This window comes from Haliotis rubra, unplaced genomic scaffold, assembly GCF_003918875.1.
Source record: "Haliotis rubra isolate DU_JTF1 unplaced genomic scaffold, ASM391887v1 Scf1103, whole genome shotgun sequence".
Lineage (NCBI taxonomy): Eukaryota > Metazoa > Mollusca > Gastropoda > Lepetellida > Haliotidae > Haliotis > Haliotis rubra.
In genome coordinates, this window is record NW_025765008.1 from 54,433 (window position 1) to 71,132 (window position 16,700).

Consider the following 16,700-nt stretch of genomic DNA (forward strand, 5'->3'; position numbering starts at 1 on the left):
AAGCATAGTAATATGCAACCTAAACTGTAGTATGTAGATCAAGCATAGTAATATGCAACCTAAACTGTAGTATGTAGATCAAGCATAGTAATATGCAACCTAAACTGTAGTAGTATGTAGATCAAGCAATAGTAATATGCAACCTAGCCTAACCTGTAGTATGTAAGATCAAGCATAGTAATATGCAACCTAAACTGTAGTATGTAAATCAAGCATAGTAATATGCAACCTAACCTGTAGTATGTAAATCAAGCATAGTAATATGCAACCTAAACTGTAGTATGTAGATCAAGCAACATGCAACCTAACCTGTAGTATGTAAATCAAGCATAGTAATATGCAACCTAACCTGTAGTATGTAAATCAAGCATAGTAATATGCAACCTAAACTGTAGTATGTAGATCAAGCATAGTAATATGCAACCTAACCTGTAGTATGTAAATCAAGCATAGTAATATGCAACCTAAACTGTAGTATGTAGATCAAGCATAGTAATATGCAACCTAAACTGTAGTATGTAAATCAAGCATAGTAATATGCAACCTAACCTGTAGTATGTAAATCAAGCATAGTAATATGCAACCTAAACTGTAGTATGTAAATCAAGCATAGTAATATGCAACCTAAACTGTAGTATGTAAATCAAGCATAGTAATATGCAACCTAAACTGTAGTATGTAGATCAAGCATAGTAATATGCAACCTAAACTGTAGTATGTAGATCAAGCATAGTAATATGCAACCTAAACTGTAGTATGTAGATCAAGCATAGTAATATGCAACCTAAACTGTAGTATGTAAATCAAGCATAGTAATATGCAACCTAAACTGTAGTATGTAGATCAAGCATAGTAATCAAGCATAGTGTATGCAACCTAACCTGTAGTATGTAAATCAAGCATAGTAATATGCAACCTAAACTGTAGTATGTAAATCAAGCATAGTAATATGCAACCTAAACTGTAGTATGTAGATCAAGCATAGTAATATGCAACCTAAACTGTAGTATGTAGATCAAGCATAGTAATATGCAACCTAAACTGTAGTATGTAGATCAAGCATAGTAATATGCAGCCCTAAACTGTAGTATGTAAAGATCAAGCATAGTAATATGCAACCTAAACTGTGTAGTATGTAGATCAAGCATAGTAATATGCAACCTAAACTGTAGTATGTAATAGATCAAGCATAGTAATATGCAACCTAACCTGTAGTATGTAAATCAAGCATAGTAATATGCAACCTAAACTGTAGTATGTAGATCAAGCATAGTAATATGCAACCTAAACTGTAGTATGTAGATCAAGCATAGTAATATGCAACCTAAACTGTAGTATGTAGATCAAGCATAGTAATATGCAACCTAAACTGTAGTATGTAATGCAACCACCTGTAGCATAGTAACTGTATGCAACAATATGCAACCTAACCTGTAGTATGTAAATCAAGCATAGTAATATGCAACCTAACCTGTAGTATGTAGATCAAGCATAGTAATATGCAACCTAAACTGTAGTATGTAATCAAGCATGTAGTAAACTGTAGTATGTAAGCATAGTAATATGCAACCTAAACTGTAGTATGTAGATCAAGCATAGTAATATGCAACCTAAACTGTAGTATGTAAATCAAGCATAGTAATATGCAACCTAAACTGTAGTATGTAGATCAAGCATAGTAATATGCAACCTAACCTGTAGTATGTAAATCAAGCATAGTAATATGCAACCTAAAGTAGTATGCAACAAGCATAAACTGTACTATGTAGATCAAGCATAGTAATATGCAACCTAAACTGTAGTATGTAAATCAAGCATAGTAATATGCAACCTAAACTGTAGTATGTAGATCAAGCAACATGCAACTAAAACAATAATAAAAAATATTGCACCCAGACAATACGTACAGACAATATTCGACCTTTGACACTTTAAATGTGTTCTCAAATTTAGATCATTGAATTACACACACGCTATTGCTTGTATTGCAATGGTTCCGTAATTAGAGCTGTAGTAGTAATAGAATGGTCCTCTAATTTTACCCTTATTGGTGGGAAATTCACAAAATTTGAACTGTCGTACAGCAGATGTTCTGTAATGTCAAGTGCATGACTAAGTGTATGTTTATTTTCAAGTGGTGTACTCGAGAGTTTGTGTAATGTCACGTGTTGCACAGCTGTGGTCCTTATCTGTGGTACTGGCATCGTGCTATTGTACTACATGTAATATTGGCGAGTTGTATATCTTTTCCATACCACCAGTGTTTATTCCAAGCAGCAGGTTTTCAGCAACCCATGCTTGTCGTAAGAGGCGACTTACGGGATCGGGTGGTCAATGACTTGGTTTGGCACATGTTATCGTGTCCCAATTGCGTTAGATCGATACTTAAGCTTCTTTGAGTGGCATTTTAGAAGTTGGGAAGTACAATATAGAACAAACTTTGCCCCTTCTTCATGTCCCATTAGCTTGACAACTGTACAAGAATCTGTATCGAAACGTCGCACTCACGAAAAAAAGAAGTTGTTATCCATAAAGTTTGTTCTATATGATACTTAAGCTGTTGATCACTGGATTCTCTCGTACAATCGCCATGTAGCTGGACTGCTGAGTACGGCGTTAAACAACAACATCAAACTGTAGTGATGGTGAGGTTCTGTTATATCATTTATGGAGATTGGCGTACAAGTATTCTAGCACACGTTGTAATAGCCCAGCGTTGGCTTTACTTGCATCCGTCCATTTGGTTTAGAAAACCGTTATTCGTTTAAGAGAGCGGCAGTCGTCAGGATGTGGCTGTTCAACGTGTTGCTGGCAACCCAAAGGATGTCCTCCGTCACGACACACACACTCTGGCCAGGCTTCAGTTTGGGAAGGATCTGTTAGACGACTACTGCAAGAAATATAGGATGGCTGTAGCACAGGGCCTGTCTGGGTGCAGAAAGGATCAGCACCCTCACTGTCTGGCTAATGGATCAGTGGTGCTAGGCAGCTGCCGCGTCAAGCGAGCTGTGTGTGTGTAAGTAATTACTTATGTACAATTGTCAGGCGTGTGTGTGTGTGTATGTGTGTATGTATGTATGTATGTATGTATGTATGTATGTATGTGTGTGTGTGTGTGTGTGTGTGTGTGTGTGTGTGTGTGTGTGTGTGTGTGTGTGTGTGTGTGTGTGTGTGTGTGTGTGTGTGTGTGTGTGTGTGTGTGTGTGTGTGTGTGTGTGTGTAATACAACATGCGCTTCATTACAATGTTATATTCATACAATTACTTAGAAATGTCCGTCAAGCGAGCAATGTGTTTGTAAGTAATAATACATTGCAATGATATTTTCAAGTCATTACATACAAATGCAGGTCGAGCGAGTAGTGTATGTGTCATTTTACATCTGCTTCATTACAATGATATCTTCACACAATTACTTACAAATGTCCGTCAACCGAGCTGTGTGTTTGTTGGTATTATACATTGCAATGTTAGTTTCATGTCATTACTTACAAATGTCCTTCAACCAATTATTGTTAAATTCTCAAACTTTAAAGACAAACAAAGAGTCGTAAAATCTTCCACACAAATTTTCAAAGGTGACAAACAACATCGTGTGTCTGAAGATCTCACTGAGAGGGTACGGTGGGTGAGATCTCACTGAGAGGGTACGGTGGGTGAGATCTCAACTATTCCCAGTGATTGAGAAGGCCAGAAGTGAAGGAAAGTTTTCATTTCTCAGTTATGATAAACTTATCATTGAGGGTCAGTGTATGCCTACGATGATTCCAGTGGAGAGATCAAGCAAGTCGATCAGAGAGAACTGGGACAGACGAGATCCCCCTGCAGCCAAGTCATCGACACGCCCTGACAGCCAGTCTACATCGACACGCCCTGACAGCCAGTCTACATCAACACGCCCTGACAGCCAGTCTACATCAACACGCCCTGACAGCCAGTCTACATCAACACGCCCTGACAGCCAGTCTACATCAACACGCCCTGACAGTCAGTCTACATCAACCTACTAGGGGACTGGCCGTGTCCCAGGGCACACAGCTTCTAGACAATGCAAAGACATTACACTGAGTCTACATCAAAGCTAAATAACCCAGCCTTTACTAACTCTAGTAATTGTGATACAACGCAAACTGAACAAATGTCAAATAACAAAATTGATAGACAATCACATGATACTGACAACACACAAACTAATCATAGTGACTGGTTTATTGTCTTTTCTCTCTTGGAATATTCATGGCCTGCAATCAAAGATAGAAAATTATGACATTTGCACATTTTATAGAAACCATGTGCCCACACTCATTTGACTTATCAGCTAAACTTAATGATATATTTCAGCATTATAGGTATTAAATTTCAGACGCTAGACGTGCTAGTGATCGTGGAAGATTCTCAGGAGGGATCAGTGTGTGCGCTAAACAAAATATTTCATCTTACTTTCAGAGATTCTATGAACAATGGTCCAACATAATTGTTTTCAATATGAGTGCATTTTCGGAAAATATATTAGTTTTGTTTTTGTGTATTCACCCAGAATATGCAAATGTGTACGCAGACTCAGATGATGGTGGTATATCCTCTCTTGAAAAGAAATACTACACATTATGTCAGTCTTCGGAGATGATATTAAATTGATAATTATTGGTGACTTTAATGCACGGACTGCTGAAGAATCAGATTTTATTTTAAACGATGATACTCAACATTTGCCACTTCAGGAAGACTATAGGGAAGACTACAGGGAAGACTATAGGGAAGACTATAGGGAAGACTATAGGGAAGACTATAGGGAAGACTATAGGGAAGACTATAGGGAAGACTATAGGGAAGACTATAGGGAAGACTATAGGGAAGACTATAGGGAAGACTACAGGAAGACTATAGGAAGACTATAGGAAGACTATAGGAAGACTATAGGAAGACTATAGGGAAGACTACAGGGAAGACTATAGGGAAGACTATAGGGAAGACTATAGGGAAGACTACAGGGAAGACTACAGGGAAGACTACAGGGAAGACTACAGGGAAGACTACAGGGAAGACTATAGGGAAGACTATAGGGAAGACTATAGGGAAGACTATAGGGAAGACTACAGGGAAGACTATAGGGAAGACTATAGGGAAGACTACAGGGAAGACTATAGGGAAGACTACAGGGAAGACTGGGGAAGACTACAGGGAAGACTACAGGGGAAGACTACAGGGGGAAGACTATAGGGAAGACTATAGGGAAGACTATAGGGAAGACTATAGGGAAGACTACAGGGAAGACTATAGGGAAGACTATAGGGAAGACTACAGGGAAGACTATAGGGAAGACTACAGGGAAGACTACAGGGAAGACTACAGGGAAGACTATAGGGAAGACTACAGGGAAGACTACAGGGAAGACTACAGGGAAGACTATAGGAAGACTACAGGAAGACTATAGGGAAGACTATAGGAAGACTACAGGGGAAGACTACAGGGAAGACTATAGGGAAGACTACAGGGAAGACTATAGGGGAAGACTATAGGGAAGACTATAGGGAAGACTATAGGGAAGACTATAGGGAAGACTATAGGGAAGACTACAGGGAAGACTATAGGGAAGACTATAGGGAAGACTACAGGGAAGACTATAGGGAAGACTATAGGGAAGACTACAGGGAAGACTATAGGGAAGACTACAGGGAAGACTACAGGGAAGACTACAGGGAAGACTACAGGGAAGACTACAGGGAAGACTACAGGGAAGACTACAGGGAAGACTACAGGGAAGACTACAGGGAAGACTATAGGGAAGACTACAGGGAAGACTACAGGGAAGACTACAGGGAAGACTACAGGGAAGACTATAGGGAAGACTACAGGGAAGACTACAGGAAGACTAATAGGAAGACTACAGGGAAGAAGACTACAGGGAAGACTATAGGGAAGACTATAGGAAGACTACAGGAAGACTACAGGAAGACTACAGGGAAGACTACAGGGAAGACTATAGGGAAGACTACAGGGGAAGACTACAGGGAAGACTATAGGAAGACTATAGGGAAGACTACAGGGAAGACTACAGGGAAGACTACAGGGAAGACTACAGGGAAGACTACAGGGAAGACTATAGGGAAGACTACAGGGAAGACTACAGGGAAGACTACAGGGAAGACTACAGGGAAGACTACAGGGAAGACTATAGGGAAGACTACAGGGAAGACTACAGGGAAGACTATAGGGAAGACTACAGGGAAGACTATAGGGAAGACTGTTTTGACATAAAAAGATTATCATGTGATAAACAAACAAATAATTTTGGTAGAAGTCTCCTCAACTGGTGCAAAGTGTTTAGCCTTCATATTGCGAATGGAAGGAAACCGGGTGATATGCTTGGCAATTTTACATTCATCTTGCATTCTGGAGCCAGCGTCGTTGACTATGTACTAGTATCGAGTGAACTATTTTCTAGAATTCACGACATGAGTGTAGTACCGAGATCAGAGTCTGATCATCTCCTTATATCATGTCACCTTAGTGACGTCATCAAGCCTGTGACGAGCCAAGCTGCACCTAGTATACCTCTTCTGAAAGTGCCAAGATATGTTTATAGCAATAGCGATAGACAACATTTCATTGATGTGTATACTTCTGACAAAGTGATGGGGATGATTTCAGAATTCATGGAATATTTAGATGGTGATATCAACCGTGCTGTCGGCAAACTGTCATATATTGTCGCTGCTACAGGGAGACAACTCACATCGACCGTTTTTAATGTTCGAATGACTATTAAACAGCCACCCTGGTTTGATAACGATTGCCAACAACTAAAAGTAATGAAATATAGATGTCTTCACAAATTAAGGAAATTCAACTGTGACGATAATCGAAGGGAGTACATAGAATCAAAATGAGCCTTAAAAAGCGTTGCACACTTAAGAAAATCGAATTTGATAAGAAAGAAGCAGACGAGATCACCGATGCAGCAATTCATGGAAATTGCAAGGAATTTTGGAAAAAGGATAAAACAAACATTTCCTTCAAGCAATGATTCATGGATTCAAGCTTAGGACTGGCAGAGTTACTTTAAGAAGTTATCGAATCCTACAGTAACTGAAACGAACTCTGACTTTGATGAACATGTTAAAAACGTTCTAGAACACCATTCGTACCATGACTGTGATGGGTTAGCTAACCAGGACATCTATCTCGATGGGGAAATTTCTGAAATAGGAATCAAAAATGCAATTTCTAACCTGAACAATGGGAAGACACCTGGTGTAGATGGGGTACCACCGGAACTTCCTAAACTATCAGCGGAATTTCTAATCCCATATCTGAAGTTGTTATTTAATAAGATCTTAGATGAGGGTATATCCCCATCACACTGGAATATTGGAACTATCTTGTCTTTATTTAAGTCCGGAGATAAGACGGAGCCATCAAATTACAGAGGAATTTCACTACTAAATATTATGGTCTTTACAACAATAATCGAATCACGACTTAGAAAATGGATTGAACTTAATGAATTAATATCAGAAAGTCAAGCAGTATTTCGTCCCCAATATTCTACTACAGATCATTTATTTACCAGACAGGCATTGTGTTCCAAATATTTGGGTAAAATAAAAGGTCACTTCTACTGCGGGTTCATTGACTTTAAAAAAGCATTTGACTTTGTGGACAGGGATAAATTATTTTATGTATTAATGCAACGTGGATGTCATGGAAAGTTACTGATCTTACTTAAAAGTATGTACGCATCAGTGAAGGCCTGTGTCAAAGTTGGTAATTCAAGAACAGTAGCGTTTGTTACCTCCCGTGGAGTAAGACAAAGATGTATCCTAAGTCCCATGCTTGTTATTAATGAAATAATATCTTAGTATCGTGTTTTCATCAAGATTAATATAGACAAAGGCGTGTGAAACTCTTGGACAACAAGCAAACAAAGCCTGTCTTTCATTGTTTAGAGTCTTTAAGAAAAAACAGGAAATTATTGATTATTGAAAATTGATTGGGCGTCAAGTGTGAGATCTATTTTATTCAAAAACGGATTTTCACATGTATGGTTAAACCAAGGTGTTGGCGATGTGCAGCTATTCATCCTAACCTTCGAACAACGCATCAAAGATATAGCCTACCAGACTTGGCATAATGATATTTGCAGCTCAACGTTTCTCAGCCACTATTCACAATTTAAATATGACCTTCACTTGGAGCCGTAGATCACTGAATTGAAAAACAAATACTTAATACGTGCGTACTGCAATTTCCGAATTTCCCATAACAATCTGAAGATAAACAAATTTAGATGTAAAAAGATATCCCCATACCAGACTATTTGTGCACTGTATTTAATGCATTGGAAGTTGAAGACGAGAATCATGTCTTTTTTTAATGTAAATATCACGAATGTTGGCGTGAAACATAGTTGGTACAACTTCGAAAAGCGTATAAAGGTGTATTAACCTTAGAATCTATTTTCAAATCAAGAAACAATCAGGTAATATTTTTCATTGCTTTATTTCTGCATAATGTATTCCAAACAAGAGCTGGATACAGTTGACCACTGAACATCGATTTATATAACTGTATAACTGTATGATAGGCCACTAGGCCGATATTACGCAAATATATCTCTCTGTCTGTCTGTCTGTCCTTTAACCGATCAGTGTGTGTGTCATTTTACATCTGCTTCATTACAATATCTTCACACCATTACTTACAAATGTCCGTCAACCGAGCTGTGTGTTTGTTGGTATTATACATTGCAATGTTAGTTTCATGTCATTACTTACAAATGCCCGTCAAGCGAGGAGCGTGTGTGCAAGGAATAGCACAAGGGATCCTGAAGATGGGGTGATTGGGGAACCATAAGATGGGATAAATAAGAAAAAATAAATAGGACAACGCCATGCCAATGTATGCTTTCCTGCCGAAGCAAAATCACATGCTCGGTGAGCCAGTTTAACCCTCAACTGGTGCCTGTCAGGAACCTTTGTATTAACAGAATGCTCAACTGGCAGCAGACCCAATATTTCTAATGGACGGCCATGTCAACCTTCTTACCCCTTCCGACATAAAGAAATTTCATACCCTCTCTCTTCTTCTTCCTCAGTTGCAGATATTTCCGAAAATCCTGATTACATTTTGTTTAACTCTATTTATGAAGACATTTGTGATTTACTTTCAGAAAAACGGAGGCCAAAAACGCTGTTGGTCTTTCCCAAATATGAAATTGATTTTCTTAATGATGCTATTTCTCTAAAACGTCCTGTGGAATGTTCATTATATGACGTTAATTGTTGTGTCTGTGTTGTCGCTCGAAATTTGGAGGACCTTCACACAGTTTTCAAAGAAATAACATCTAATGATCATACCAAAAGACCAAAGAAAATCCGGTTTCTAGTAACACTTAATGAAACTAGAAGAAACATTTCCTGGATAGAGCTGTGCCTTACAATAAGATCGTCAGGGAACCTAATGTCTAAAAGACAAAAGTCAATTTGGAGAAAATATCAGTATAGAACGGGTACGCACATACTGCGTTTACCGGATCCATCGAATCCGTGATTAATATGATTAATCAAGAAGGTGAATGAAACAGTGTTTGATCTGGTGCTCTCATGCTATCTTGCATAAAACCTTTCATGAAACGAAAACAATGCACAGTCCAAATGACACGAGGTAGTAATGTCACCCTGAATTGTATATCACACTGAATGCACCTGGGTTTCAAAAGGCCCGTGCTCAGTGTGGACGAGGTGGTCACGTGACCCTGTTGTTTAACCGACTGTGCGATTTAGTCTATTCAAAGGATAGAGTATTTTTATATATTGAAAATGCATACAGGGAGTGACTTGAAAGTTCATAATAGCACAATGTTGACTAAAGGCTGGTGTATGAGGTTAGGCTTGACTTACCACTGTTCACGGATATGTAAATATGTCCTGCAATCGGAATGTACAGGAAAGGGACAAATACAGTAGTACACACACACACACACACACACACACACAGATTGAGAGCTGCTCCACAGTTCAGTATAAGATGTCCCACCTCTGTGACACATGCCTTGGCCTCCTCCTCCTCTTCCTCAGGACAGACAAGCTCCCCGGGAGGATCCACACTGTGCTCCTCCTCCTCCAAACACCAGCAGTATGAACGATTCCGATACCTGATTCTCTCAAATGTGCGCGTAGTTGGACCTAGTGGGTGGGGAAAGTCTGTGTTTACCTTTCATCTGCTACCACATGGCTTGATCCAACCCCTACCAAACTGCATTGTTTGATGTTTTACTCAGTGGCAGCCATTTTTCAGCGCATCAGAGAGCAGCTGTCTCATGTGAGGTTTGTGAAAGGAATTCCCTACGACATATTGGACAAGGATTACTTTAATGCTTGTCAACCGAACGTGGTGGTCTTGTATGATTTTCCCTCACAAATGGCAAAAAATGTCCTGATCTTTCTTCTACTACAAACCCTGTTTCCAGGAGGCAAAGAATCGAGAGACATTGCTTTGAAGGCTCATTATGTCAGCTTATTTCATTCCCACATAGATCAACAACAAATCAAATCTTTGCCCGGAGAATTTTCCCCGAAAATATGGATCAATTTATGGATGTGTATGAAAACGACCAGTTCGCTTCAGATATTCCTCTAAAGTCGACTTCCAAGACAAGACCAGAGGTTGCCTCCCGATCCTCAACTCACTCGACTGCGTGGTGCTCATAGATAACATGCACGACTTACAACTACATATCAAAACTTGGTGTCCTGAAAATGCCATGAAAGCAAAGAGAAAACGTGCCAGATACGAGAGCGAGGACGACAGTGCCGATGATGATGTCAATGACTTTCCCTCCCAGAAATGTGGCAGTCTTGCTGTCAAAAGGGACAGCCAATATTTATTGACATGGAAGCTGAGTATTGTCAAAACGTGGGCTTACAACGTATCTGGAAGTGTCCGTACGACATGAATCGTGAGATGATGAAACTCACGAGAAAAAAGTACAAGCAGTAGGGATGAACAGAAGAATGGATATAGAGAAACATGAAACAGCTGTGGGAAAATAAACTATCTGGTAGTCTAGACTGCGTGGTGGATAAAACTACATGAACATTCATTCATACTTCACCACTATTCATTTAAATATATTTAACACCGGTTACATTTATGACAGATAACACATACACAACAAATAAACAAAGGTTCAAGTAGGTGAAAACCCATGATCTCTTTGATTTAACCACCTTCAAAATAAAAATGTACAATGCATCTACTCTTACCTATAATGTAATATATACCGTAAATGTATTGCTTCACTGGTTAAGCAAACGAGTGTGTCATGAATAGATTGAATAAATGTTACGACTTGAATGAATCGGCTAGGTGAGACCACTATTCAATTACGGTATTAACCAAACTGTTTAAGCAAGACTCAGTAGGTAATTGCATACCTGACCATATCTCTTCATACTGTTATTTGTGTAACTGCTGTATTTATCCATTCCCTGTACATTCCGACTCCAGGAAATATTAACGTATCTGTGAACTGCGATAAGTCATGTGTAACCTATACAGCAGCCTTTAGTCAACACTGTGCGATTATGAACTTTCAAGTAACACCCTGTATCCATTTTTCAATAGAAAGCTGGAGAAAATAGGTCGCACGATATGGCAAGCGCCGGCTTTTTTAAATCCGGCTGCATTCAGCGTTATATATAATTCAGGGTGACATGATTACCTCATCACTGTGCACATCATATCAACCGTGCTTTGTTTTTCATTTATATTATGCAAAATAGCATGAGCGCACTCGATGAAACAATGGTTCATTTATCTTTCTGACCTGTGACGTCATGCATACATTTCCATATTAATCAGTCCTCGTGCATAGTAATCTCCCTGATCCACCTGATCTAAATGACCCCACTAACCCCTCTGATGCCCCAGTCGCATTATGTGCGGACCCGTTCTATACTACTAATATAAGACAACAAAAGAAAAGGCACATCATCAAATTGTTGATTTGCTTAAGGCAAAATTAAAGGTTTGGACTCAAAGAAAGAAACAATGGGAAAAGAAGAGCAAATTTATCAAACAAAATAAATTCTTTAGAAAATGAGAAGCATTTTTACAGGCAACTCAAAACAAAGGGTGGTGGCGAACATGATAAACGGCCTACCATGGGCGCCAATGAAAGTTTCTGGAAACAGTTGTGGTCTGTACCCGGCGACTGTTACCTTGAGGCACCATAGGTCCATGATTACGAGCATGCAATGCATTAGAAAATAACTAGGTCATTTTTCTGTTACATCTCACCAGATTGTCTGGAAAGGGTTATCCAAAAGTCCATATCTAATACAGCTCCTGGGCCTGATGGTATTCGAAACCGGTATTGGAAACTGTGCCCAAGCACCAATACTTCACTCTTTTAGTTCTCTCATAGACACAGGTGATGTTCCTCCATGGTTCTGCAAAGGTCGCATAATACTCCTTCCCCCCAAAAGGAGATTTGACTGACCCCAAAAACTTCCGCCATATCACATGTTTGAATACACAATATAATATATTCACAGGGTGTTTGACAAACCTCTTGTCAACTTACTGCTCTTCCAATGATATAATTTACAGAGAGCAGAAGGAGGCAAGAAAGGGATGTTTGGGGTGCAAGTATCAACTTCTTGTACAAAAATGATTTTGGAGGAGGCTAAAACATATCACCGCATCCTCTCCAAGTGCTGCATTGAATACAAATAACCCATACGACTCTTACTTGTCTTTAATGGGTTGCTGGTCGACTCAACTTGAGATGTACTCGCAATGGCAGGTACAGACTTTGGAATCTATTCCAATCAGAAGGGGAATATTCTAGCGAGATTCCTTTGCATCCTTTGCTTGTCTGTAAAACCTTTCTGCTGATTAGGGATCACCCTGGACCCCCCTCAGCACAGATCTCCAACACCGCTTACTCATCTCCTTTACATGGATTAAATCGAGTTCCTTGCCAAAGGAGCTAACAATTTGAAAGAGCAGTTCTCCTTCTCTCCGGTCCTTTTCTAATGATATTAGTATTACATTTGGACTCAACAAATGTAATATTCTTCATTTGGAACGTGGCAAGGTAATTAATGATGGATCAGTCAAGTTACAACGGGGAGGAGTTATTGAGCATCTTGTGGAAGATCAGGCCTACACCTATCTTGGAATGCAAGTTCGAGACAAGTTTCAAGTTTTGCTCTGCCAGTCCTTTCCTATTCCGTTGGACTAGTCGATGGACAAAACAAGATATCCAGAGTCTTGACCGCCTGACCAGAAGAATCATGTCTGATAACAGAGCACACCACCCTCGTTCCTCCCTTAATCATTATAAAATTTTGTCAATCAATTCTGAAGGTCGGGGTTTGATTAATGTGGAGGTCCTTCATTATAGAATTTTATAAATTAATGTACTTTTGCACAGATTCATTTATCGGATGATCCTCTGGTGATGCATGTCAAAACTCATGATAAAAGCAAGGAATTCCACACCTTTTTAAGCGTGCCAAGGCTGTTGGAAAGAATCTGAAATTTGCGGTTGATTTTGCTGATGGTGATGTACTGCTGGACGGTACAGCGATGGGAGTAAACCAGGTGAAGTCCTTCACCAAGTCTCCCCAGGTTTTTTGCATTTGCGGAGAAACTTTCTGAGAAACCATTACATCGTGTTTCCATGCAGTGTGTGGAACAGAACAGTAATCCAAGCGACTCGTTCGCCTGGATAAAGTCGGTTGTTCTTAAAGGTGAAACTGAGGGCTTTCTTTTTGCTGCCCAGGATCAGTCACATCCCACTCGCAATCACCAAAATGTGATTCTTAAATAAAAATATAAATATGAAATGTCGACTTTGCAATGAATTTACAGAGACTATCAACACTTTGCCAGTGGATGCCCTTCCTTGGCACAAACAGTACATCTTGAAACACATGATGGCATGCTTCTACCACAGTCTTTGCGATGCCTGTGGTTTTAACTCCGAGGTCCATCTATGGTACGACCCTGAACATGTCCAGGGCGTCATGGAAAATGATGCTCTTAAACCTCTTTGGAATAGGCCCATATACAGTCACAGAAGAATTCCTGCCTTGAAAGAAACCTGATCTTGTTCTTTTCATAAAGCAAATGAATATATTTATGTTATTGAATTTTCTATCCCTTTTGACAGCATTGTGATTGGCAAGATTCACGGAATGCATGCTAAATATGCGGACCTCGCATTTGAAATGTCTCGCATTCATTCCAAGTGCACTGTCGTCAGGCTTCTCATTGTTCTTGGTTAGGGAGTCCAATTCATGTGGTTACCCCAATTAACGAGATCTTGACTTCTACCCCATCAACGAGGTCTTGACTTCTACCCCATCTAGTAGTTCTTGACTTTTACCCAATCTACCAGTTCCCGACTTCTACCATATCTACCTGTTCCAGACCTTTACCCGATCAACGAGTTCTTGACTTCTACCACATCTACCAGTTTTTGACTTTTACCCCATCTACCAGTTCCCGACTTCTACCATATCTACCTGTTCCCGACCTTAACACCATCAACAAGTTCTTGATTTCTACCCCATCTAGTAGTTCTTGACTTTTACCCCATCTACCAGTTCCCGAATTCTACCATATCTACCTGTTCCCGACCTTTACCCAATCAAAGAGTTCTTGACTTCTACCCCATCAACGAGGTCTTGACTTCTACCCCATCTAGTAGTTCTTGACTTTTACCCCATCTACCAGTTCCCGACTTCTACCATATCTACCTGTTCCCGACCTTTACCCCATCAAAGAGTTCTTGACTTTTACCCCATCTACCAGTTCCCGAATTCTACCATATCTACCTGTTCCCGACCTTTACCCCATCAAAGAGTTCTTGACTTCTACCCCATCAACGAGTTCTTGACTTCTACCCCATCTAGTAGTCTTGACTTTTACCCTATCTACCAGTTCCCGGCTTCTACCATATCTACCTGTTCCAGACCTTTACCCCATCAACGAGTTCTTGACTTCAACCACATCTACCAGTTCTTGACTTTTACCCCATCTACCTGTTCCCGACCTTTACCCCATCAACGAGTTCTTGACTTCTACCCCATCTACTAGTTTTTTACTTTTACGCCATATACCAGTTCCCGACTTCTATCCCATCTACTATTTCCCAACCTTTACACAATCTATCTGTTCCTTGATTTTGCACTTGCAACTAGAAAACCAGTACATAACGGTAAACTGTAAGACTGGCAGATGGGTGATGGGCGGGAAGAGGTCTAGGCAGGGCACAGTTGTTTCTGTTTGTGTGTTACATCCACGTCAGCATGGTTCAGTGTGGCAGGTTCAGTTCAAGATGGTTACGGTTCTTAGAGGTTCCAGATACTGGTGGCTTCAGTCCGTAGTAGTTACAGTTCAAGCGAACTTTATCCACAAGGCTTCTCCACTGCCCCTGTAGAGAGTATAGGCCATGGTAGTAATAATTCATAGCTCATCTGGTTTTTGATCATGGTGAGTACATTTCATGTGTTTACAATTCATGGTGATTACAGTTCATGATAATTGCAGTTACAGTTCATGGAGGGGCAGTAGGCTTTCTCAGAGGAAGTGTTCGTTCGTCACGACGATGACCCGGGTTTTACTCCCCGCATGGGTACAATGTGTGAAGCCCATTTCTGGTGTACCCCGCCGTGAATATAGGTTACAGGTCTTGAAGGTTACATATCATTGAAGTTACATGCCATTGAGGTTACAGTTCATGGAAGTTTCAATGCATGCAGGTTACAGGTCATTGCAGTTCCATGTCATCGTTGATACAGGTCAGGGTGGTCACAGGTCATTGAAGTTACAAGTCATGTTAGGTGTAACTCATGTAAGTTACATGCTATATTTGAAGCAGGACATGGTGATTATAGTTCGTGGAGGAAACAGGCAATGTTGTTACAGGTTATGGTGGGTACAGTTCATGGATGTAATATGTAATGTTACAGATCATGGAGGTCATAGGTCAGATTGGTGACAAATACAAATACACACGTGATACCGATATAATGTTCTTTTGCCTTCCGGTACTTGCCTTTTTTCGCGCATACAGAGTGGCCAAGATAACAATACTGCCATAAAGACCAGCTTAGGTATGACAAACTGGTTTAACTTACGACAATGACAATCATTCTACTAGTGATGTCTACTTCTGAGTAGCTGTCGTGAACTATGTTTACTGTGTTGATTAATCTCGATCAATCCACAAAGGAAGACAGTTTCAATAATTTATGCACACGAAAGTATGCAATGTTGTTTTGTAATTATGCAATTGTTAAATCTAATTTCAATCTAATTTTCAGGGGAGAATGTACTTGAAGACTTTGGCTGGCTCTCCTGTGCCCTTCAGTAAAGCTATCCATTGAGTGCTTGTCTACCTGTTATCACCGGCCACCCAGCACCACCATACTCTATGGAATCGTCTGCCTGTTATCGCCGGCCACCCAGCAATACCGGACTCTGAGCAATCGTCTACATTTTGTCACCGCCCACCCAGCAACATCATGCTCTATGTAATCGTCTACCTCTTGTCACTGGTCACCCAGCAACACCAGACTTTATGCAATCGTCTTTCTGTTGTCCCTTGGACACTAAGGTGCGGGCATGGTCCCTGTCATTCATGTGTAATCGGACACTACAAGCATATGGTTAAGACAACA

At 40.1% G+C, this 16,700-nt stretch overlaps 1 protein-coding gene across 1 annotated transcript in view; it reads left to right on the forward strand.

Annotated features, from left to right (window-relative positions):
• The window catches only part of LOC124286922, a 63,301-nt gene extending 46,812 nt beyond the window's left edge, over positions 1 to 16,489 (forward strand). Inside the window, exons 2-3 of the mRNA XM_046723383.1 lie at positions 2,770 to 3,016; positions 16,345 to 16,489. Coding sequence (XP_046579339.1) covers positions 2,770 to 3,016; positions 16,345 to 16,393 — 296 coding nt within the window. The 3' untranslated portion in view covers positions 16,394 to 16,489. The remainder of the gene's footprint in view (positions 1 to 2,769; positions 3,017 to 16,344) is intronic.
• Positions 16,490 to 16,700: the final 211 nt, after the last annotated feature.